Source organism: Panthera tigris, chromosome A2, assembly GCF_018350195.1.
Source record: "Panthera tigris isolate Pti1 chromosome A2, P.tigris_Pti1_mat1.1, whole genome shotgun sequence".
In the NCBI taxonomy this organism is placed as follows: Eukaryota; Metazoa; Chordata; class Mammalia; order Carnivora; family Felidae; genus Panthera; species Panthera tigris.
In genome coordinates this window covers 134,448,101-134,474,361 of record NC_056661.1, presented here as the reverse complement: position 1 = coordinate 134,474,361, position 26,261 = coordinate 134,448,101, and the positions used below count along the sequence as shown (strand labels likewise).

Below are 26,261 nucleotides of genomic sequence, written 5' to 3'. Positions count from 1 at the left end.
ATTATGCTACATACTGAAAATGCTAAGATAAATAAAACACATTATGTGTCCTCAAAGACCTTGCAATTATTTGTGTCATAAGACAGCACTGAACAAGAATTGCTCAGAGTATCATATTCAGCCAGAGTAAATAACAGATGTAAAGTATTAAAAGGAAACAAGATCTGATAAAAAATGAATTTTGAAACACCTCATTAAATATGCAGCAAGCTGAGATGCCTTTGTATCGGCTGGTTCTGTAAGCCCCCGGAACGGCACTGTCCTATGCAACCCAACCTTGCAGGAATAGGGAAGGTAGGGATGTCTATGATTTAGCCACATATTACTATCAACTAACCCATAAAAACCCTTGGGGTTGTATGATTTATAACAATAATGCATAAATCAGTAGGTACATACTTCATCAAATTTGTTCAGGTTGTTGGAAAGGAGACTAACAAGTTGTCCAATACTTATTTTATCCAGAACACGGCTTGACAGCTTTAAAGTCTAAAAGGAAAATCGGAAGTTAGGTGATGTTGACAAAGAGAAGACAAAAAGAATATTTATAAATAACATTATAATACAGCTGAAGAATTAGGTCGCTATGCATGCGTTTTTAAGTAAAGGTAATGAAAATTATTTTATGTTTATCTAGCTTAGGATATTCTCCGATTTATAAATATTTCTCTTCACTAAATATATTATACTGGCATGCCTGTATTTTATTTTCTAGCATCTAGATAGTAAGAACATCCTTTCTACTCCAAAACAGTAATGATATTACACTTAAATGTCCATTCATATGGTGTGGAGATTTTGGTGGGTTTTGTTTTGTTTTGTTTTTATAGGCAGCAAAATTTGAGATTAAATCCTATAATCTTATAGTAACTCTATTTTTCTATAGTGGAGTCCTATAGTAATTCTATTGAATAAAATGACAATTAAAGTCAATAAAAGTATATTATGAATAATTGAATCATTAATGACTTTGTGAAAGATTAACAATACAAAATCCTTAAATATTACACAGAAAAAATACATCCCTACACAAATAGAACTGGTAAGTAGATAAATTAATAATAGTTATGAAATACCAGTTATACTTTGCCTAAAATTTAATAAGAATTTATTATCCCTTAGATGCCTTTGATTGGAGAGTACCTATCCAATATTTGTTTCAATTGAATGTATATGTATTGAGCACTTATGAGATGCAAATCACTGGATTCAAGGCTTCAGGAATTATTGTTAGGATTTATTAATACATATTTCTTGCCTTAAGGTAACCTAGTACATACATTAACTAAATATGATATGATATGAGGTCAAGGGAGCAGAATATAACCGGGTGGTTATGAGAAAGTTCACATACCTGGTTACAAAAATTGGGATTTTATCAAGGAGGTAAAATTGAAGATGGATGTGGAATAATGAATAGAATTTAGATAAGTACAGATGAAAAAGAATCAAAGCAGTTAATTCCAAAACACTATTAGAGCAATATGAGGGGAAAATTCCACTGACTGGGTCACACACTCCTCATTAATAGACTTCATCTATCTCAGGTGTGCATAGCAAGCACTCAGCGAAGATTTGTTTTCATTATTATTTCTGTCTTCTTGAAATTCATAAGCAAAGATAAATTTAGTTCATATTTAGATTATTTTCTTGTATTTTTACATTTTTAATTTAAGTACAGTTGACATACAATATTGTATTCGCTTCAGGTGTACAACATAATGATTTGACATTTACAGAATGTATTTAGGTTCATTATTTAAAATATAATTTGAATGTATCATAGTTGCAGATTTTGGAGCAAAGCAAAAAAGTGCTGTATTACAAAATTTGGGGTACTGTAAGGAGAATTAGTGGTTGCCTGCCATGTGAATGGAGCTGGTCTGATATGGGACCAGTCTACTTCAGGCTCCTTTAGGGACCAAACCACAGCCACGTGAAGACACAACTGAATTCTCTGGTGATGGTGCCAGTGCAGGCCAGTAAGTGCAGCTAGAGGGGTAAACAAACCAGATAATAATACAAATACTCAAAAATGAGAGAAAAAAGGATAGATGCAATAGCTTCTAACTCTTCCTCAGCGTGTTCTGAGTATGAAAGCACATATGCTGCTGTATTTGTGCTAAATGGTACACATGAATTTACAAATAACCTTCTCCTTCTTTGATCTCCCATCCCCTTTAGCCCATAAAATTTCTGGATCAAAACAAAATTTTTGTTGATTTATTACCCATGTTTTCCTGGTACTTGGTTGAATTGATGACATTGTAGCTGAGGTGATCTGACTAAACTGTGGACTCTATTTTTTTTTCGTGTGCATCCATAAAAGGCTGTTTTGAACAATAAAGTATGACTATCAAGGTTTTATGACACAACTGACCTTGCATATATATTATGAAGTGTTATGGGTTATTTGCTAGAGGTAATTTCAGATCCATGTCCCTTATAAGCCAAGTATATAAAGTTTTTACATTGGGGGAAGAAAAAGAGAAGAAGGGTAAAGCAATACCCAAATGATTCAACCAAAACAGCTTTACTGTAATGACTTGGTAGACCCAAGCAATCACACATGGCCTACAAAGCATGTCACTGAAATGATATTAAATTGTGTTTGTAAGGTGGGAAGTCTTAATCTGCATTCACCTAAATCATGCTTCTGCAACTTGGGCTCTTGTCTGGATAATGCATACAGAAAAGTAGAGAAGGTTCTTATGATTGTAGTACATGTGTTGTTGCAAAAATGTTCAATTTGCAGGACTCAAAGGATGACAAAATCACTGTGTCACAACTAATTAAGGCAGGAACTGTTATTGCTTGGATTATCAATAACAATTACATACTACACTCTTGTTATTGAGCGTAAAGATATATGGCATTTTACCACAAGATATTTTGCCAATGACTTTTACATGGATGGTAAGTATCATTTTAATGGGGAGCCATACATTCCAAAACACAATGATGTGACTAGTTTTAAAAAAGGAAATCTGGGGCACCTGGGTGGCTCAGTCTGTTGGGCCTCCAACTTCAGCTCAGGTCATGATCTTACAGTTCGGTCCGTGAGTTCAAGTCCCACATCAGGCTCTGTGCTGACAGCTCGGAGCCTGAAGCCTGCTTCATATTCTGTCTCCATCTCTCTGCCCCTCCCCTGCTCACACTCTCTCTGTCTCTCTCAAGGATAAATAAACATTAAAAAATATTTTTAAAAAATGAAATCCATAGCATAGGGAGTTTAAAGAAGATACTCAATAATTATTAGCCAAAATGAACTGAATTAATCACCAAGGAAAATGAGAAACATTAATTAATGCTGCCATTTACTTAACAGGCCTACAAAATTGATTTTAGCATTTATCCCTTATGTGTATCAACATGACATTTAAAACATGTTGCATGTAGCATGGAGACTATGCAAGAAAGCATTACCTTCTTATAAATCAAACTAAACATAGCTATTCTTATTTGCATTCCAATGTGATGAAGGCCAAAAATGGCTGGGTGCAAAAGCAGAGTCCTCATGACAAAGAGAAGGCATAAGCCTATGGCTAGATAAATTGCAATGGAGCGTTCCGCCTTGTTATCTGGATCATAGGAAGCTATGATTCTTCCCAGTAAGAGAGGCTGGACTGATTTGGTGACTTCCTAAAAAGAGGAAAAACCAAGAAATTAGATTTCATTTCCCTTGCATAAAATGGCCCCACAATTTCAACAAAAAAATTTTCATCTTTAGAGAAGGATTTAAAATGGGCTAACATAGAGGGCTGCGCCATATGTAAAACTCTTGATATTATTTTCATTTTTATACTTTGAAATAAGATTTGATTTTTGGTTGTAGTGAAAGTCATTTGGAGACAAGTTTATGCATAAGATATTCTTGACTGAAAAGTGAATAGTGGCCATACAGTAAAGGTGTGGTTTCTGGAATGGTATATTAATCAGTAATATGTACATAGCACTGAATGGTTTATGAAATATTTTCATTTGATTTTCAGGACAGCTTTAGGAGTCAGAGTAGGCATTATTATTTTCACTTTGTGGATGAAGAAACTAAGGCCAAAGACACCAAGTGACCTGATGGGACCTCAAAATAGAACTTGAGAAAGTGTTTGGAGTTAGTGGCATTATTTCCAGAATGAAAACAGCTTCTCAAGCAACCACATAAAGGGGAGCTGGCAACAGGAGGAAAGAGCATGCAGGCACTGGTGGCATTTAATTCAGCCACTTCCACTTCTGGTCTCAAGCCCACCCTGGTACGGAATGGGTATGGACTTCAGGGAAGCAGTGTTAAAACAAACTGCAACCTCAGTCCAGTTTCCAATGATTTATCAACTCTTCAAAGGCTTGTGAGTTAACACAGGAAGACGAAAGCTGTGCTTTCCAAATGCATCTAATCAGGGTCCTCAATTAATTAGTAAATCAAATTGTCCATCAAATCCATTACCACTCCTCCTGAATATATAGGAATAGATTTGAATTCAAGAGGTCTAACTCTTCTCCATCTTACTAAATTGTTTTCAAGAGAGAAAAACACAAAACCTCCCCTGTCTTGTTTTATGATGAACCAATGAAATGGAGATCTGAAGCTAAACCCTCCAGGGATGTGATGTTAGGCTAATTGATTCCATTTCAAAGGTATATTTTCCAGTCAGACTGGTACCACAGCATTGTTCAGTTTACTCCCCCTCAACCCTTAATTTGCTTATTCTCCTCCATTTTCTACAATCCCTTTTCTAAACCACAAATGCCCAATACCACAAGCCCCCTTATTCCCAATAACTAAAAATGCTTTTCTGTATCAAGTTCATCCCCATTAGGAATCAATCCTAACCTATACAGAGCTGTCATTGATTGATCACTAGCTGTGCATTCTATACTTTATATTCAGTACTTTATTTCAAATTAACTATGTAGACTAAGGCTCTGAATATAAGAAAAGAATCAAACACTTTTTAAAAGTTTCCAAACTAATCACAAAATGGGTTATAGTTTTCTCATCTCACATTAGCCATATTCAAACCTGTATTCAGACAGATGAGTACTGAAAAGAAAATCACTAACTTATCTGCATATAACATGTTAATTGTTTGCTGTATCTGCTGAAGAGCACTTGTTTTTTAAAAAGTAAATAAGTGTGTACTTTTTTGTTGGTGTGTATCATATTGTATATGATTCGTACTTTTATTACACATGTATCCACCTTTAGAATATATAGAAAGAATTGGCTCTGGTGTTTTAAATTTGTATAAATGGTATCATACTATGCTTTTTGCAACTATTCTTTATTTACACTGTGGTTTTGACATTTATTTCCATTTATCCTCGCATAGCTACACATTTATTCTAAGTGCTGTTCAACATGACATCCTTGAATACATCAGGTTATATGTCCCATTGTCTTAAACTGGGGGCATACAGGTTGTTTCCATTTTTAAACTACTACAATCTGTGCAAGTGATGCCCTATTTCTTTCAAGTTTCATAGACCCATGTCAGACTTTCTCTAGCAGAGATAATTTTATTTCAAAATAACTCCTTACACCAGGAAAATAAAGTCAAAATAAATCTTGTATTTGAAATTACAGGTATGAATTTATCTGCATTACAAATATAATTTTTCACAGTGTGCTTAGAGTGGCAATATTTCATCCTCAAAATTACTTTTAGATCAATATTTTATTCTAGAATTTTTCTATACTATGTTGCTCTTCATAGACAAATGTCAATACCACATTTACTTTGATTTAATTTTCTATTAATAGTGGGTTTGCAGTTGGCTAGATATTTACTTTAAAAATTATACCTCTAAACTCAAAGCGTAGTTATTTTTTCTGATACAAGTACATGATTAGTTGAAGAACTTCTAAGGTTCCATTATTTTCTATGGTATGTAGTCACTAAATTCCTCACGATCATCAGTATGTCAACTTTTTTACAATATTATTTATATGTCTTTATCCCAGGAATACTAGGACATTATTTGAGAAATATTGAGAAGTTAGGATTGCTCAATATTAAGAAATTAATAGAATCCAATAGACTATAGAAGAACTTATGATTATCTCATTAACAACTGTAATAAATCTGATAAAACTTCAATATCAGTTTCTGATAAATGTTCTAACTATACTTGAATATAAAGAAAGAAATTTTCCTTCAAAACGGCAATCAACACCTAATTAACTAATCTTAACAAACTAATTAATAAAACTAAAAGCATTACCTTTAGGGTCAGGCCAACACAAACAATAGGAATACTGGTTATTAGAACAATTTAACAATTTCTGGAACTTTTAGCTGTTACAACTCAATAAGAGAAATGATCAAGGTATGAGTATTATGAAGAAATGAAAAGGATCATTATAAGCATAAAATATGACCATCCATATAACAAATTTAAGTGAATTAAGAGTTTCATAGGCAGAGGTTTAAGAAATAATTATACTAAGAAATTAAATTCCTACATACCAAGCATAATAATCAATTAAATAAGTATCCCATTTATATAAAATTTTATGTTATATAACAAGAGACATTATAAATACCAATAATTAATATATATACCTTAAAAATATTTATAAACATTACTAAGACATATTTTAATTTTTTTTACATTTATTTATTTTTGAGAGACAGAGAGACAGAGCACAAATGGGGAGGGGCAGAGAGAGAAGGAGACAGAATCCAAAGGAGGCTCCAGGCTCTGAGCTGTCAGCACAGAGGCCGACGCGGGGCTCAAACTCACAAACGGTGAGATCATGACCTGAGCCGAAGTCGGACATTCAACTGACTGAGCCACCCAGGCGCCACTACTAAGACATAATTTAAAGTCTTAAATAAAAGTCTTAAGGACTTTAAATTTTTCTATAAAGAAAAACTGAATATTACAAAGATTATATTCTCTCCATGGTATTTTGTAAGTCTAACGTAACTTTCATCAGAATTTCAGGTGGGTTCTTTGGAAGTGGATTTTCAGCACCATAATAGCAGGGACTGATTGTCTTCATTTCTATAATAATCCCAACATGATGCACAATACCTAGCACAGAACATCCACTAAGTGAGTATTTGCTAATCAATGGGTAAAATGATTATAAATTTCATTTGAAAAAAATGAGAGATTAGTCAAAAACATTTGAGGAATAAGAAAAATGTGTGAAAAGGTTTACATTACTGGATATTAAATCATACAGCTATTATAATATGTGGCATGACAAAGAAATAGAGTGATTTATCTGTGAGCAGGTTCAAGCACACGTAATAATTTTGTGTATTATGTTATTCTAATTCAGTGGAGAAAGGCTAGATTATGCAATAAATGATGAGGAAACTGGACACTCACTTTTAAAATTACATTTTTATCTCAAACATACATCAAAATAAATTGCAAATGCATTAGATACTTACATGTAAAAGCTGAAATAGTAAAACATAAATAAACATAAATAAATATAAAAAAACATGTAAAAACATAAGTAATTTGGGTAGGAAGGCTTTTAATAATGTCTGATAACAAAAGCAGAAAACAAAGGAAAAGGTATATAGATTTGACAGCAAATTTTTAAAAGTTAAAACTTCTTTTTTTTAATTTTTTTAATGTTTATTTATTTTTGAGAGAGAGCGCACGCACGCACAAGCGGGAGAGGGGGCAGAGAGAGAGGGAGACCCAGAATCTGAAGCAGACTCCAGACTCTCAGCTGTCAGCACAGAGCCCATGACAGTCCGACGCAGGCCTCAAACTCATGAGCTGTTGAGATCATGACCTGAGTCCAAGGCGGACACTTAATGGACTAAGCTGCCTAGGTGCCCTAAAAGTTAAAACCTCTAATTGTTAAGAAAATAAGAGGTAAAACTCACTAGAAACAAATGATAGGCTGGGGGAAATACTCTCTTATATCAATAAGAAAAAGACAAACTCTAAAATAGACAAAAAACATGAAAAGGCAATTACATACACACAAAAAATATAAATGCTTAATTAATATACAAAAACTGTTTAAACTCACTAGAAACCAAAAGTAATGCAAAGAAAAATAATAATATATTCCTTCTCACTGAGCAATTTGAAGATAATTTTTAAATGATGACACCTATTATTGGTGAGGGCTGAATTTTCATACTTTAGTAGCAAGAAAGTAAAATAGTACATTTTACTGGAAGGCAATTTGATAATCTGGAAATCTGCTAAAGGGATGTCATTGAAGGTCTGTTTACAGTCATGAAATATTAGAAGCAATATAAACATTTAATGATGGGGAACTGAAAAATTATGGTATGGTACAGTCACATGATTTATTAAACAATAGGGTGACTAGGTAAAAAATCATCTAATGACATAAAAGGCATTCATAATACATTAAGAAGAGAAGCAGATTTATAACACATTATATAAAGCAATGATCCCCCTCCCTTAATAAAGTATATATTCTATTCCCATGGGAAAAAAACTAGAAGGATGAACATCAAATTTATCAGTAATTATCTGATTACTTTCATAATCATAAAAATATTTAAAAGAATAATAAAATTTAGTTAGGAAATTTCATATGATTTATGGTCATTAATAAGTGGTGAAGAAAACATGCATACAAAAACATAAAAGAAAATACACACACACACGGGTATACACTGAGAAATGACTGAGCCACCCAGGAGTCCTATTATTTTTATTTTTTAATGTTTATTTATTTTTGAGATAGGGAGAGAGAATATGAATGGGGGAAGGGCAGAGAGAGAGAGAAAAACAGAGGATCCAAAGTGGGTTCAAATTTATGAACCTCAAGATCATGACCTGAGCTGAATTCGGACACTCAACCAAATGAGCCACACAGGAGCCCCAGTAATAGCTATCATTTATGAAGCACTTGCTATGTACCAGGATTTATTCAAGTTTAAATAACTTTCCCAGTGTCACACAGCTATTAAGTGGTAAACCTGGGCTTTGAACCAAACATTTGACTGCAAAGCCTTCCTCTTTATTCATAACCATAAATCGAAATGGAAATGTTATAACATGACTTGTTTATCTCTCAACTGACCATCAGTGCAAGGATTATGATTAGTTCAACATCAACTTAGCAAATCAAGTTATAAGTTTAGATCACTGTGATTTAAGATAAATGCCACTTCTCTAGGACCCATCTCATGGACACATAATTTAAAAGTTTAAAGAGATCATAGACATTATACACTTTACTACAGCCTCTTTTACTGTATACTCAAGGAAACAGAGATCCAGGAAAGTTATCTGACTTGCCCAAAGATCATAAAACAAGTTTGTGGCAACAGAGTATGAGCAAGCCCTGGGGAAGTAAAGAAAAAAATACCCCATCTTTGAAAAGAAAATACATACGTATATTTTTACTTTAAACATATTTTATTCATTAGTCATATTGGATACTGGTTAGCTACAAGAGCTAAAAATGCACCAAGTTCCTATCAGGAATGGAAGTCCTAGATGCCCTTATATCCAGTTTAAGTCTTAAAAACCATGATCACAAGGGCACCTGGGTGGCTCAGTTGGTTAAGCATCCGACTTCGGATCAGGTCTTGAGTTCAAGCCCCACTTTGGGCTCTGTGCTGACAGCTTAGAGCCTGGAGCCAGATTTGGATTCTGTGTCTCCCTCCTCTCTGCCCCTCCCTCGCTCACTCTCTCTCTCTGTCTCAAAAATAAATAAACATTAAAAGAATTTTTAATAAAAAAAAAACATGATCACAAACAATTCCCAATTTACAAATCAATTTTGTTCCAAAATTTCACGTGGAAGAACAGGAGATGCATTTGGTTTTAGACACAGTATTCTACTGGACCTGATACTGGATTCCTAGGTTAGCCTTCAAAAGTACATATACCACTAAATGCTCCTGGAGCACCGTTCTGTTCAAATTGTTCACAAAAAACCAACCAACCCGGGTAACAAATTTCCTACAGAAAAAGATGTAACATCTCCCTCTGCTGCAATCTTGGAAGAGAAACAGAGTGCCTTTTAACCATATCTTTGCCCTCTCCATGCATCCTGTCATCTGCTTCTCTCCAGTGGGGTCCTGGGAGGAGCGCCGCTGGAAGACGTGGAAAGTTAACACTAGTTACTTTGGGATTTCCCAATAAACCCTTAGCTACTTTCTCATCCCAGTGGGATTCCCGTCACTTTATTCAAGGGCTCATTGGCCCTCATGAATCTGCCCACTTCTCACAACAGTATTCCTTCTACCAAGGCTTTCTCTTCTCCCACAACCCTGCAAGGCCTTCACCTGAGAGCTTTTAGAAATGCAGAATTTTAGGGTCTCACCCAAAACCTCCTAAATTGGAACCTGCATCTTAGCTAGATCCCTGGGTCACTGGTATGCATATTAAAGTTTGAGAAACACTGCTCTAATGTCATTATAAGAGTTAATATTCATTTTTATGTTTTTCAGTTTTTTCATATCATCATTAAGAAAAATTCAAATTAAAATGCTTTCTCAGTGTGGGTCATTCTAGCAAAAATCAGATGCATTTAGTAATGTTGGCTCTTGTCTACCTAAATCAGAATCACCTGGGAACCTTAATGAGACTACTATTATCCCAAGGCCCACCCAAATCAATTAAATCACATATTTGGGGTGGGGCTTCTGGATACAGAAATATCCAGAAGAGTGATACAGAAATTCCTTATGATTCAAAGAAATCTAAAGCCCAAGAACTCCCAACTCTTATCACAGGAACTGAGGGAAGGTGTAGATTGCCTTCATTCAGGTAGACAACACAAGGAAGTGTGGATTAGAGATGAGGGTTCTAGTAGCGAGTAGAAATGGGATATAGGGCAAGTTTAGAGAGTACAGCATGCAAGTCACTGCTGAGGTTAGAGAAGAAGCTACATATGGGGAGAGGTAGGGATGGGAAGGAAGAGGAGAAAGGGGACCCACCTAACAGGCATCTAGAAGAAGGAGATTTGCTGGAGATAGCTGTCCTTAGGTAACCAGTCATCTGAAAGGAACATACATAAGTCAGAGCCTAAGCCAGGGACCATCTGTGGGCAGAATTCCCTCAAACGCTCTCCGTTTCTTAGCAGTGGGCTTGTATTCAAGTGCCTACTCAATGTCTTTGTTAAAACTTAAGGGACAGGGGAGCCTGGTGGCTCAGTTGGTTAAGCGTCTCTTGATTTCAGCTCAGGTCCTGATCTCACAGTCGTGAGATGGAGCCCTGCACCAGGCTGCACGCTGAGTATGAAGCCTGCTTGGGATTTACTCTCTCCCTGCCTGTCTGTCCCTCCCCAACTTGCATGTGCACTCTCTCTCTCTCTCTCAAAAATCAATAAATAAACATTTTTTAAAAAAACCATAAGAGATAAAAGATCATTTTATGCAATACAGACCATGGGACTTGAGAACTCTATCAACATTAGTACTAGGACTTCTCCTTTATGTCCATAACCTTCTTGGGGTCTAATGAATAGAACGGGTTTGACCCAAGTTGTACTGACATGCATCTCACTTTGATGATGGCAATATGCCCAGAACGGCCTAGGAATCAAGAAGGGATAACACTATTCTCTCAGCAATTTGCTCACAGTACTCCCAACACTTGGCTTGCTTCTCACTGTCCTTAACTGACTCTCACGCTCAGTTTTTCAACAGTCAGTTTCTCTTCTATGCTAGGAGTCTTAAATGTGAAAGACATGTTGTATCTGGCTGCTGAGTCAGATGAAGAAAAAACAAGTACATAGTTAATGATGAGAGGCCATAGCTAATATGAGTTAAAATTACATCAACTATTGTAGAGATACAAGCTCCTTGATAATAGCATTTTCTTTTTTTCTTAACCTTTCACAGTCAAAAGCAAATCTTACACCACTTTTTCTATCAGTCCTGAAAACAACTGAATACTCTTTGTGTCACAATTATCCTGATTTAGAGGGACTAGGAATGTACAGATAATTTTGAAAGCATGTCCACCTTTTAGCAAGAGTAGTGTTCTAGCAATTTCAAGAATCCTCACTCATTTAATGGAATGAAAAATCCCCAAGCTGATACAAGCAGAGGAAAAAAAGGAATGCCCCAAAAGAATACCATAAATACTAAGGTACTGGTAGAAGTTGCTTCAAAAGGCAGAGGTCTTATAATAATGGCTACATTTTCTACCCTTCTTTTCTTCTGTAAGTGACAAAAAGAAGAGACAAGAGATTAGGTATGCTGAAAAGCTGCACTCGTCTTAATGACCACATGGTTATCTAAATTCTTTAAGAGTTACAGTGTTTAACATTTTCACTACTTAAAACTTCACAACCTCAGTGAGGTCTTTTCTCTGTGACAAGAGTGAGAAACCTCGTCTCACCACACCTGTACCACTGCCAATGTAAATTTTCCTCTCCATGCTTTCCCACCGCACACGTTTTCCTTGCTTTTCCCATCGGTTCTTTTCCTCACCAATATTCTGTTGGTTATAGACAGGTTATAGGTTGTAGCAGGTGAACTGGAGGAAGTAAACTTTGCCCTTTGAACGTGCTGATGGTTCCAGACCTGCAGTCTAGGGCTCATGTTTACTGGAGAGCACCTCATCCCTCACTCCCACTCAAGAGTAGTTAATACACCATGAAAGCCTTTAAGATTCCTTTTGCTAGGATATGTTTAAGTTTGAGAAGTTTAAGAATAAGTCCTTATCTACACCCATGCCATTCTTCTACCCCTTAATTTTGTTTTTAAGTTTGACCTTGGCAATACTGGCCCTTGGGTGGATTTGACACAGTTCCTTCTGGAATATAAGGAGAAGATTCTAGTTTGTTCCCCTACTGCAAACTTTCTTCAGATTTGCCCCTCAGGTGACCCTGGAAGAACCCTCAGCCTTTAAGCTTCTGTTAACCTGTGTCTCCTAGGAAGATGCAAAAAACTCAGCAGACCTGAGGCTGGTTACTAGAGACACCATTCTGTTGAGGACCTAAAGACAATCATTACAAATATAATTATATAACAATTATAATCGGATATTGTGGAAAGGTCACAGTCTTTGGGGCTAAAGAGACCTATCACTAAAATTTACCATATGTGTACTCTGGAAAGTTTCATAATTTCCTTCTCTGTATACTAGAGGTAATAACATCTGCTCCATGGAGTTACCAGAAGAATTCAATAAGACAATCTGCATAAAGGACTTAATGCTGAACCTAGAATAGATTAGGTACAATAAATATTAAATTCAATAAACATTAAATTATATCAAGCCATTTTTTTGGTTTTGTACACATGACCAAAAAAACCATTCGATAAATATGTTCATGTATCACCTAAACTATCACATTTAAATGAGTGCTTTTGTTCTCATGAAACTTCAATGCTGCTGGATAAATTATTTCACAAGGCAGGCAGAGCATAAAAGGAGCTCTATCGTTAGGATGTTAGGTTAATCAGTATTAATCAATGGTAGCAGTGTGTGATGGAGACAATGACTGAAGAGAATTTTCAGCTTCACCACAATCTTGATCATGACATAACAATCGTTTGAAGTGTCATTCACTTCAATCAACTATAACTTATTGAGAATGTTACATTCTTATATATGTTCAGAGAGAATTGTACTTCTATACACTGACTCAAACATATACACCATTGTCATTAAAACAACCAACAAAATATTTTTTAATAAGTCAAATAGAGCCAGATGCTGTGGATAAAACTGTTTCCCAAGTTCTGAGTACCCTTTCTGAGAAAAATCACCTCAATGACATCTTAAAAGATAATTAATTCTTGACTTGCCTTACTTATATTTATGAACAAAATATTTCCCTCCCTAAAATGTTGTTGGTTTCTGTAGGAATGGACAGACAGACAGACAGATTGACAGACAGATAGATACAGATGGGTGGATAGATGGATGGCAGATCAACTCAAAAGCCAGAAGAATTTTTCCAGGTGATTGTCAAGAGAATTACAAAACATTTTGGACCGAAATGTGACCATCTTTGTCACAATAAATTTTTAAATGTATTTTTAGTGGTATGTACAAACTACAAATTCTTAAAAACATGCAACTTGACACTATGGCACTGCTAACTCTCCAATACATGGAGATCAATATGAATACAATACCTGTGAATAAAGATAGTACTCATCCCAAAGCAAATACTGTGCACAGCCTTTACTTAAAGGCTAAATAAGTTTTCAACTTGTCATGCCTTTTACAGGTTACAACTAAGGATTTGAAATGATGCTCTGGTGATGTAAAAACTAACATATCTGAGTCATATTTAATAGCACTGGGAAGCATCCCAGACTACATTTAAACACCAGAAAGCCAGGGGCTTTCAGGTACAGAGCTCTCTTCCCACTGATGAAGACAGAGGTGACTGAGAAAATATACTACGAGAGTACCTCGCTGCCAAGCTTTAAATTTTTTCTATTTTTCCTTGAAATTCAGCATGCAGGTATGATTGCAAGATATTACATTTATTCATATGGATAATTGGCTAAATTTGACCTGACATTGTGTCTTGATATCCTACAGTCAAATACAAAAAAATAAAAACATTAGCAATCTCTTGTACTAGTAAGATAATGTGATTTGGGATCATAATAGAAAATAAGTATTTTCAAAGAAATTTCCTAAACCTATTTATTTATTTATTTATTTATTTATTTATTTATTTATTTATTTATTGCTGAACCCATTTTATTTATTTTTTTATTATTATTTTTTTTAATACGAAGTTTCTTGTCAAATTGGTTTCCATACAACACCCAGGGCTCATCTCAACAGGTGTCCTCCTCAATACCCATCATCCACCCTCCACTCCCTCCCACCCCCCATCAACCCTCAGTTTATTCTCAATTTCAAGAGTCTCTTATACTTTGGCTCCCTCCCTTTCTAATTTTTTTTCCTTTCCCTCCCCCATGATCTTCTGTTAAGTTTCTCAGGATCCACATAAGAGTGAAAACATATGGTGTCTGTCTTTCTCTGTATGGCTTATTTCACTTAGCATAACACTCTCCAGTTCCCACGTTGGCACAAAAGGTCATATTTCATTCTTTCTCATTGCCATGTAGTATTCCATTGTGTGTATAAACCACAATTTCTTTATCCATTCATCAGTTGATGGACATTTAGGCTCTTTCCATAATTTGGCTATTGTTGAGAGTGCTACTATAAACATTGGGGTACAAGTGCCCCTATACATCAGCACTCCTGTATCTTTTGGGAAAATTCCTAGCAGTGCTATTGCTGAGTCCTAGGGTATATCTATTTTTAATTTTTTGAGGAACCTCCACACTGTTTTCCAGAGCGGCTGCACCAGTTTGCATTCCCACCAACAGTGCAAGAGGGTTCCCATTTCTCCTCATCGTTGCCAGCATCTATAGTCTCCTGATTTGTTCATTTTAGCCACTCTGACTGGTCGTGAGGTGGTATCTGAGTGTGGTTTTGATTTGTATTTTCCTGATGAGAAGCAACATTGAGCATCTTTTCATGTGCCTTTTGGCCATCTGGATGTCTTCTTTAGAGAAGTGTCTATACATGTCTTCTGCCCATTTCTTCACTGGGTTATTTGTTTTTCGGGTGTGGAGTTTGGTGAGCTCTTTATATTTTGGATACTAGCCCTTTGTCTGATATGTCATTTGCAAATATCTTTTCCCATTCTGTTGGTTGCCTTTTAGTTTTGTTGATTGTTTCCTTTGCAGTACAGAAGGTTTTTATCTTCATGAGGTCCCAATAGTTCATTTTTGCTTTTAATTCCCTTGCCTTTGGGGATGTGTCAAGTAAGAACTTGCTGCGGCTGAGGTCAGAGAGGTGTTTTCCTGCTTTCTCCTCTAGAGTTTTGATGGTTTCCTGTCTCACATTCAGGTCCTTTATCCATTTTGAGTTTATTTTTGTGAATGGTGTAAGAAAGTGGTCTAGTTTCATCCTTCTGCATGTTGCTGTCCACTTCTCCTAGCACCATTTGTTAAAGAGACTGTCTTTTCTCCATGGGATATTCCTTCCTGCTTTGTCAAAAATTAGTTGGCCATACTTTTGTGGGTCCAATTCTGGAGTCTCTATTCTATTCCTCTGGTCTCTGTGTCTGTTTTTCTGCCAATACCATGCTGTCTTGATGATGACAGCTTTGTAGTAGAGGCTAAAGTCTGGGATTGTGATGCCTCCCGCTTTGGTCTTCTTCTTCAAAATTACCTGGGCTATTCGGGGTCTTTTGTGGTTCCATACAAATTTTAGGATTGCTTGCTCTAACTTCAAGAAGATTGCTGGTGCAATATTGATTGGGATTGCATTGAATGTGTATATAGCTTTGGGTAGTTTTGACATTTTAACAATATTTATTCTTCCAATCCATAAATAAGCATGGAATGTTTTTCCATTTCTTTATATCTTCTTCAAATTCCTTCATCAGCTTTCTATAGTTTTCAGCATACAGATTTTGTACATCTTTGGTTAGGTTTATTCCTGGTATTTTATGCTTCTTGGTGCAAATGTGAATGGGATCAGATTCTTTATTTGTCTATCTGTTGCTTCATTGTTAGTGTATAAGAGTGTAATTTGTATCCTGCGACTTTGCTGAATTCATGTATCAGCTCTAGCAGACTTTTGGTGGAGTCTATCGGGTTTTCCATGTATAATGTCATCTGCAAAAAGTGAAAGCTTAACTTCATTTTTGCCAATTTTGATGCCTTTGATTTCCTTTTGTTGTCTGATTGCTGACGCTAGAACTTCCAACACTATGTTCAACAACAGCGGTAAGAGTGGACATCCCTGTCATGTTCCTGATCTCAGGGGGAAAGCTCTCAGTTTTTCCCCATTGAGGATGATACTAGCTGTGGGATTTTCATAAATGGCTTTTATGATGTTTAAGTATGTTCCTTCTATTCCGACTTTTTTGAGGGTTTTTATTAAGTAAGGATGCTGAATTTTGTCAAATGCTTTTTCTGCATTGATAGACAGGATCATATGGTTCTTATCTTTTCTTTTATTAATGTGATGTATCACAATGATTGATTTGCAAATGTTGAACCAGCCCTGCAGCCCAAGAATGAATCCCACTTGATCATGGTGAATACTTCTTTTTATATGCTGTTGAATTCGATTTGCTAGTATCTTATTGAGAATTTTTGTATCAGGGATATTGGCCTGTAGTTCTCTTTTTTTGCTGGGTCTCTGACTGGTTTAGGAATCAAAGTAATGCTGGCTTCATAGAATGAGTCTGGAAGTTTTCCTTCCCTCTCTATTTTTTGGAACAGCTTGAGAAGCATAGGTATCTCTGCTTTAAATATTGGTAGAATTCCCCTGGGAAGCCATCTGGTCCTGGACTCATTTGTTGGGAGATTTTTGATAACTGACTCAATGTCTTCACTAGTTATGGGTCTGTTGAAGTTTTCTATTTCTTCCTGTTTGAGTTTAGAAGTGCGTGGGTGCTTAGGAATTTGTCCATTTCCTCCAGGTTGTCCAGTTTGTTGGCATATAATTTTTTGTAGTATTCCCTGCTAATTGCTTATATTTCAGAGGGATTGCTTTTAATAATTCCATTTTCATTCATGATTTTATCTATTTGGGTCATCTCCCTTTTCTTTCTGAGAAGCCTGGCTAGAGGTTTATCAATTTTGTTTATTTTTTCAAAAAACCAACTCTTGGTTTCACTGATCTGCTCTACAGTTTTTTTAGATTCTATATCATTTATTTCTGCCCTGGTCTTTATTATTTGTCTTCTTCTGCTGGATTTAGGCTGTCTTTGCTGTTCTGCTTCTATTTCCTTTAGGTGTGCTGTTAGATTTTGTATTTGGGATTTTTCTTGTTTCTTGAAATAGGCCTGGATTGCAATGTATTTTCCTCTCAGGACTGCCTTTGCTGCTTCCCAAAGCATTTGGATTGTTGTATTTTCATTTTTGTTTGTTTCCATATATTTTTAAATTTCTTCTCTAATTGTCTGGTTGACCCATTCATTCTTTAGTAGGGTGTTCTTTAACCTCCATGCTTTCGGAGGTTTTCCAGACTTTTTCCTGTGGTTGATTTCAAGCTTCATAGCATTGTGGTCTGAAAGTGTGCATGGTATGATCTCTATTCTTTTATACTTATGAAGGGCTGTTTTGTGACCCAGTATGTGATCTATCATGGAGAATGTTCCATGTGCACTCAAGGAGAAAGTATATTCTGTTGCTTTGGGATGCAGAGTTCTAAATATATCTGTCAACCATCTGATCCAATGTATCATTCAGGGCCCTTGTTTCTTTATTGACCGTGTGTCTAGATGATCCATCCATTGTTGTAAGTGGAGTATTAAAGTCCCCTGCAATTACCACATTCTTATCAATAAGGTTGCTTATGTTCGTGATTAACAGTTTTATGTATTTGGGGGCTCCTGTATTCGGCGCATAGACATTTATAATTGTTAGCTCTTCCTGATGGATAGACCCTGTAATTATTATATAATGCCTTCTTCAGCTCTTGTTACAGCCTTTAATTTAAAGTCTAGTTTGTCTGATATGACTACTCCAGCTTTCTTTTGACTTCCAGTAGCATGATAGATAGTTCTCCATCCCCTCACTTTCAATCTGAAGGTGTCCTCAAGCCTAAAATGAGTCTCTTGTAGTCAGCAAATAGATGGGTCTTGTTTTTTTTTAGTCCATTCTGATACCCTATGTCTTTTGGTTGGAGCATTTAGTCCATTTACATTCAGTGTTATTATAGAAAGATATGGGTTTAGAGTCACTGTGATGTCTGTAGGTTTCATGCCTGTATGATGTCTCTGGTACTTTGTGGTCTTTGCAACATTTCACTCTCAGAATCCCCCTTAGGATCTCTTGTAGGGCTGGTTTAGTGGTGATGAACTTCTTCAGTTTTTGTTTGTTTGGGAAGACCTTTATCTCTCCTTCTATTCTGAATGAGACACTTGCTGGATAAAGGAATTTTGGCTGCATATTGTTTTCTGTTCATCACATTGAAGATCTCCTGCCATTCCTTTCTGGCCTGCCAAGTTTCAGTAGATAAGTCTGCCACTACTCTTACTGGTCTCCCTTTGTAAGTTAGAACATGTTTACCCCTAGCTGCTTTAAGAATTTTCTCTTTATCCTTGTATTTTGTCAGTTTCACTATGATATGTCATACAGAAGATCCATTCAAGTTACATCTGAAGGGAGTTCTCTGTGCCTCTTGGATTTCAATGCCTTTTCTTTCCCCAGATCAGGGAAATTCTCAAGTATAATTTGTTCAAATACACCTTTAGCCCCTTTCTCTCTCTCCTCCTCTTCAGGAATTCCTGATACAAATATTGTTCCGTTTGATTGCATCGCTTAGTTCTCTAATTCTCCCCTCATACTCCTGAATTTTTTTTAATCTTTTTCTCAGCTTCCTCTTTTTCCATCATTTTATCTTCTAATTCACCTATACTCTCCTCTGCCTCTTCAATCCGAGCTGTGGTCGCCTCCATTTTATTTTGCACCTCATTTATAGCATTTTTTAGCTCCTCATGACTATTCTTTGTCCCTTGATCTCTGTAGCAATAGATTCTCTGCTGTCCACTATATTTTTTTCAAGCCCAGTGATTAAGTTTATGACTATTATTCTAAATTCTTGTTTTGTTATATTGTTTAAATCATTTTTGATTTAAGTAGCTATCGCTACTTACTGGAGTTTCTTTTGAAGAGAATTCTTCCGTTTCGTCATTTTGGGTAGTCCCTGTGGTGGCTCCAAACTACAGGGCACTTCCCCTGTGCTTTCCAGAGTAACTTGTATTGGTGGGCGGGCTGAAGTCAGACCTGATGTCTGCCCCCAGCCCACCGCTGGGGCCATAGTCAGACTGGTGTGTAACTTATCTTCCCCTCTCCCAGCGGCAGGACTCACTGTGGAGTGGTGTGGCCCCTGTCTGGGCTACTTGCACACTGCCTGGCTTGTGATGCTGCTTCGATGGGATCTGGTGTATTAGCCAGGGTGGATCCGCAAGGTGCACAGGATTGGGAGGGGCAGGCTTAGCTCCCTTTGCTGTTGGTGGTCTCCTGCAGGAGGGGCCCTGCAGCACCCGGAGCGATGGATCCACAGAAGGGTTGGGTGTTTGCGCAGTGCAAGCAAGTTCAGTGACAGGGAACTGGTTCCCTTTGGGATTTCAGCTGGGGGATGGGAGAGGGATATGGTGCTTGCCAGCACCTTTGTTCCCCACCAAGTTGAGCTCTGTCTTCCGGGGCTCAGCAACTCTCCCTCCCGGTGTTCTCTCACCCTCCCCACTCTCCAAGAGCAGAGCTGTTGACTTTTAACATCCCAGATGTTAAGTCCCACTGGCTGTCAGAACTCATGGAGTCCAGTCCCTCCGCTTTTGCAAGCCAGACTTGGGGGCTCTGTCTTGCCAGGCGGGCTGCCCCTCCACTGCCCCAGCTCCCTCCTGCCAGTCTGTGTAGCACACACCGCCTCTCTGCCCTTCCTACCCTCTTTCGTGGGCCTCTTGTCTATGCTTGGCTCCAGAGAGTCCATTCTGCTAGTCTTCTGGTGGTTTTCTGGATTATTTAGGCAGATGTGGGTGGAATCTAAGCCATGAGCAGGATGAGGTGGGCCCAGCGTCTTCCTACGCCACCATCTTCAATCCCCAGTTTTTTATTTTTTTCTTTTTTTAATGTTTATTTATTTTTGAGAGAGAGAGAGAGTGGGAGAGGGGCAGAAAAAGAGGGAGACACAGAATCCAAAGCAGGCTCCAGGCTCTGAGCTGTCAGCACAGAGCCCGATGCGGGGCTCAAACTCACAAACAGCGAGATCATGATTTCAGACGTCGTCAGACACTTAACTGACTGAGCCACCCAGGCGCCCCCCCCACACCTTTTTTTTTAAATTTTTTTAATGCTGAACCTATTTTAAATTATAGGTTGCCACCTGTGTTTCAGGACATCTTAATGCATTTTTACTTGTCTCTACTAGAGTTTTAGTGGTTTCTTTGTATTTAGAGTTGAATTAGTCCTCTTATCTGAGCACCAGATTACCCTAGTCATAAAATGAATATAATTACTTTAGATTAATAAAATCATAAAAATGAATATACTTATTATCTATAATGAATTTACAAATGAGATCCTTACCCCTAAATATAATAAGAGTCCATAGAACATAAATCTCCAGAAAAAGCATCTCCGAAGGGCATTAATGAGTTTGGGGTTTTTCTTTGATGCCAGTTCTCTGTCCCATTCTCTGCAAAAGAATAAAAAGTGGGACCAATAAGTTGCATGTGCAAATATTTGAGTTGTTTTATTTCCCTTAACATAGTTTTATTCTCACAAAGACATCCAAGGAGATTAACACAAGTGACTAAAGAGACAAAAAAAAAAAAAAAACAACCTTGTGGAGACCTTCCAACACCAACACTCATCAGATGTTTGGCAGAATTTGATGCTTCACTATGTATCAATTTTCAAAGAGTTGACTTCATGACAAGGCCAGATGTGATGGACAAGAGGCAAGCCCAGAAAGTTCTGGGCTTCTTAAAGCAGTGCCAAGAAATGGATTAGTAAAGTATGACTCTTAGGAATATACATTACTATGCTTGGGACAGAGTGAAAAATAAACAAAAATGTAACTTTTTTTCCTCTTCGCCTTTTGATCTTTACTTGTTTAGGAACTGTAGTAGATTTTACAAAATTTAACTGTCAAAAAAACAACAATATAAAAAGTCAGGTGAATTTTTCTGTTATTTAACATTAGAAAAGCCTGTCTGAATGACTCTGTTTTTAAATATAGGGGTATGAAACAAATCTTGTCAAACTTCGTTTTCAACTACTAAAGTCATTTATTAGAGTAAAAGTCTTTAGAAAATTAGAACAGAATCAAATTCTCTATTTTCTGGTAGGAATAGAAACCACATAGTCTGAAAGAAGGTGGTATCAAAGAAATGTTTTCTTTTAAAAACTGTAAGTTCATCTGTGGATTATATTTACATTATCGCCACTTCTGTTAATGAAGGCCCTCTTTCTCTTCCCAAGTTGTTAAAATATATCTCTGAATGTTACCCTGATATTCATTATTAAACTGTACAGAGATGAAAAGTTTCACAGGCAAGAACCAGACAAAGGGTTTGCATTTCATTAAGAGCTCTTTCCATTACTATTCTTCTACCATTACCAGAGCTGGTTTTAAGTTACTCCAAAGGAAGACCACACAACTGAAATTTGAGGGCAACCCTGGCAGTCTGTGCATGGACACTGGCTCCCCCAAGAAGCTTACTACCAACAAGGCCTAATCGCCCTATCCCATCTATCTACTCTTTCACTCACATGCAGGGCCTGCCTCTTGTCCATATCATTCAGTGACTCACAACAGGGTAAGAAGCTAAATTTTTAAATTTTATTTTGTATTCTTAATTTTTATTTATTTTTGAGAGAGAGACAGACAGAACGAAAGCGGCGGGGGTGGGGGGGAGGGTAGTGAGGGAGACACAGAATCCAAAGCGGGCTCCAGGCTCCAAGTGTCACCACAGAGCCTGACATGGGGCTGGAACTCACGAATCGTGAGATCATGGCCTGAGTCAAGGTTGGACGCTTAACCAATTCACCCAGGTGCCCCCAGCCTCTCTTCCAAAGGAAGAATGGGTCAGATGAGAAAGTCAGGAAAGAAAGGTTGTACACAGACCAGAGAAATGGTTTCAAGGTGGGAAGAAGAGGTCAGCATGAAGTCATGTAGGAAGATGCCATTTTATTTGACATTAAGAGACCTCTGGTGACCCTGATTGATGTCATTTTGGCACCATGGTAGATGTGGAAACCATATTTCAGAAAGATGAGATGAAAAGGAAAGGTGAAGAAGTGGAGAGACCAGGAGAGCAGAGAAATGTTAGCTGTGGAAAAAGAAGAAGAAGGAGGAGGAGGAGGAGGGGGAGGAGAAGGAAAAAAGAATGGAGTAGCAACCTGAAGGAAAGGCAAGGTGGGATAATTTATTTTAATGGCTGGGATTTGAACATTTTATAGCTTGAGAGGAGTTAGCAGGGAGAGGAGGTAGTGTGGTTTCAGTAGCACCACAACAGACCCAGTAAGAATTTCAAACACTGAGAGTTAAATCATGAAGGAAGAAGCTCTATGCTTATCATGTTTGTAGCTTCTCATGGAATGGGTGTGCAGTTTGCACATAGGAGTGATATAGAGGGTTCAATGCCACAGCCACAAACTGAGTCAGATGGGCCAGTGTGCCTCAACTATGTGGTAACCACCTAAGGACCTTTGTCACCAGGAAGTTATGAAATGTGAGTCCAGGTCACTTTCCAAGGGTGCAGAGGTACAAAGTACTATATATAAATGATATATCACTCTTCCAAAATGTTTCAATAAATTCTAAATAACAATTTTATTTTTCAAAAAAAGAAATAAATATGGTGAAAAGAGATACAAAATAAAGATAAAAGAAAGAATTTATGGACTTATGCTGGCACAGAGTTATTGAATTGAAAAAAAATAGTTATATTTTTAATTGAATTGATATGGGGGATACAATCAAAACAGGAAAAACAATCTTAGGTCAGATAATCCTACAAATTCAGGTGTCCTCCATTTGGCCATAAATGAAAATAGAACTGGAGTACACAGATTTTTGTTAACCTAGCCCTTCCTTGATTCATCTTTCCCTTAGCATCTATTCAGAACTAAGATATTCAATATCTACTGCTTTATTGTGAACTTGCTGGTACATCTACACTGTATTGTGTTTACACATTTTATCTCTGCAACAGTGTTACAGGTTTTCATATAATGTTGGTCATTGCACATTCAATTACCATTCATTCAGCAATTGTTTATTGAGCATGTGCTATATGCCAAGCCCTAGTCTAGGCACTTGGGGATACATCATAAATAAACCAAACCAACCAGCCAACAAAAATATCCTTGCTTTCATGGCACTTATACACACTAAGTGCTCAATAATAGGAATTGGTTCTTGATCTTGGAAATATGAATCTATTATTCTCACTAACCTAATTCTTTGAATAAAATCAAGAAAAAATAAGGCTGAATATCTTACTTTGCTTTGAAAATATTTTTTATAGGGAAATGAGTTTAGTGAAAGTAAGGTAAACAAATTATGAGTCTCAACTTTTTTGAGGCAATAATTTACTAGCTACTTTTTCTTTTTTCTTTTTCTTTTCTTTCTTTTTTTCCTTTGGTCTAAGGTCTAAGGTCTCTAGGATTTTTCACATTTGGCCAAGGAGAAAGGACTCTTTTCTCCCTGGTTTGTAAAGACATGAGCAAAGAGTTCTAAGGACCCACTGCATGGAGGAATCTGGTCTGAGAGAATAAAACCAGCACAAGTAAATGCCACCAAGTGGCCCTTGAGTCTCTGGTTCCACTGAGTCTCTAATGCCAGTTCTCTACCTATGTCCCTTCACACAGATAGGATACACAAGCCAACAATTTCTCTATATTTACTTAAGTTAGTTAATTGGGTTTCTGTTGCTGGTAATGGAAAGGATTCTAATACTCTTAGAACAGGGAACTCTGAGAACTTTTCTATGGGAAGCACTGATCCTGGGGAGGCTGTAAGTACAGACCTGCATTAGAATCTTGGCAGGGTGGGAGGGAGGGCAGGGTGGGTGATGGGTATTGAGGAGAGCACCTTTTGGGATGAGCACTGGGTGTTGTATGGAAACCAATTTGACAGTAAATTTCATATATTAAAAAATAAAAAAATAAAAAATAAAAAATAAAAATAAAATAAAAAAAAAAAAGAATCTTGGCTCTGTCAACTCATTAGCTGGAAAATTCCAGCATCTCTCTGAGCCTCAATTTGCTCCCTGCAAGATAGAGATAATGACGTTTTCCTCCAAGAGCTGAGAGGAGATACTATACCTAGCATTCAATATGTACTCAAAACTATGAAATTTGGGGGGCTCCTGGGTGGCTCAGCCAGTTAAGCGTCTGACGTTGGCTCAGGTCATGATCTCACAGCTCGTGAGTTCGAGCCCCACATTGGGCTCTATGCTGCCAGCTCAGAGCCTGGAACCTGCTTCAGATTCTGTGTCTCCCTGTCTCTCTGCCCCTAACCCACTCATATTCTATCTCTGTCTCTCTCAAAAATAAATAAACATTAAAAAAAAATTTAATATGAAATTTTTACATTTCTTTGATATCCAATAGCCATAACCTTAAGATTTCCAAGTGTGTACACTTTTATTCACATATTAATATTTGGGAGGCAAATAGACACAATTTGCTTCATAGATATTACTTCAGTCTTCACAAAATCTACTTAATGTTCTTTAAAGACATATAATGTCTCAGAATTATTTCTCAGAAAAAGTCATTTATCAGGAATATGGTTAGTTTTGAAACCCTTCATTGTTTAATTTTTGATTGGTGAAGACTTCAGCAAGAAAATAAGATGCTCCTATTGTAAATATGCCATTTTGAGAATTAAGACATCTAAAAGATTGGTTCTCTATTCTCTAGAGTATTAATATTAATAATTAATAATAATTAATAGTATTAATTTCTCTTTTCAACTAGTGGTCAATGTGTATGAACATACCTTTCCAATTTTTCAGATAGATTGTCAGCAGAATCAGCTGAAGGGATCTGATATATGTCTGACAATTCCAGGCGTTGTCTGTACCCTTTCTTCAAAATTGGTCTGGTCCAACTAAAACAAAGAGAAAAGGGACACATGTAAATATCCATGTGATCTGGCCTCCAATATAGACTTGGAATCTGATATTGTTTTAGTTTTTTTTCAACGTTTATTTATTTTTGAGAGACAGAGAGAGACAGAGCATGAATGGGAGAGAGGCAGAGAGAGGGAGACACAGAATCCAAAGCAAGCTCCAGGCTCTGAGCTGACAGCACAGAGCCCAATGCGAGACTCAAACCCACAAACCATGAGATCATGACTTGAGCGGAAGTCAAACACTTAACCGACTGAGCCACCCAGACGCCCCAACTTTTGAGTTTTTATTCCCTTTGTTTTGTTGTAATTTAATTATAAGTTTATATCATTTAATTTTTAATACTAGTTGTACTTAACAACCCGCTCAAAACTTTCCTAAAAAAGTTAACAACCCATACAGCTAGGCAGGGCCAGTGGCAGAAGATCACTGCCAGATGGTGGAAAGACTTGGGACAAGGGAAATGGCATTGAGGACAGAAAGGAAGGAGCCTACAGAAAGTTTAGTAAAAAGGAAAATATACTCCATCTATCAATAAAAATTACATGTTCAATATGTTTGAAATTATTAAATTATGACACTAAATTTACAAATAAACAGAATTTTACTATCTGTAAATTTCAAATATTATAAGGAATTTGTAGGAAATTTTAAAAATAAACCTTTTCATCTCTCTTTAAAAAAACTTAAAACATACATC

The 26,261-nt window shown here is 36.8% G+C and overlaps 1 protein-coding gene across 1 annotated transcript in view; it reads right to left on the bottom strand.

The window, feature by feature from the left end:
- CFTR (CF transmembrane conductance regulator) overlaps positions 1–26,261 on the bottom strand; it is a 182,542-nt gene that overhangs the window by 129,225 nt on the left and 27,056 nt on the right. Inside the window, exons 2-5 of the mRNA XM_007089169.3 lie at positions 25,429–25,539; positions 21,003–21,111; positions 3,427–3,642; positions 400–489 (exon numbers count right to left, since the gene is read on the bottom strand). Of these exons, the coding sequence (XP_007089231.1) occupies positions 400–489; positions 3,427–3,642; positions 21,003–21,111; positions 25,429–25,539 (526 nt within the window). The remainder of the gene's footprint in view (positions 1–399; positions 490–3,426; positions 3,643–21,002; positions 21,112–25,428; positions 25,540–26,261) is intronic.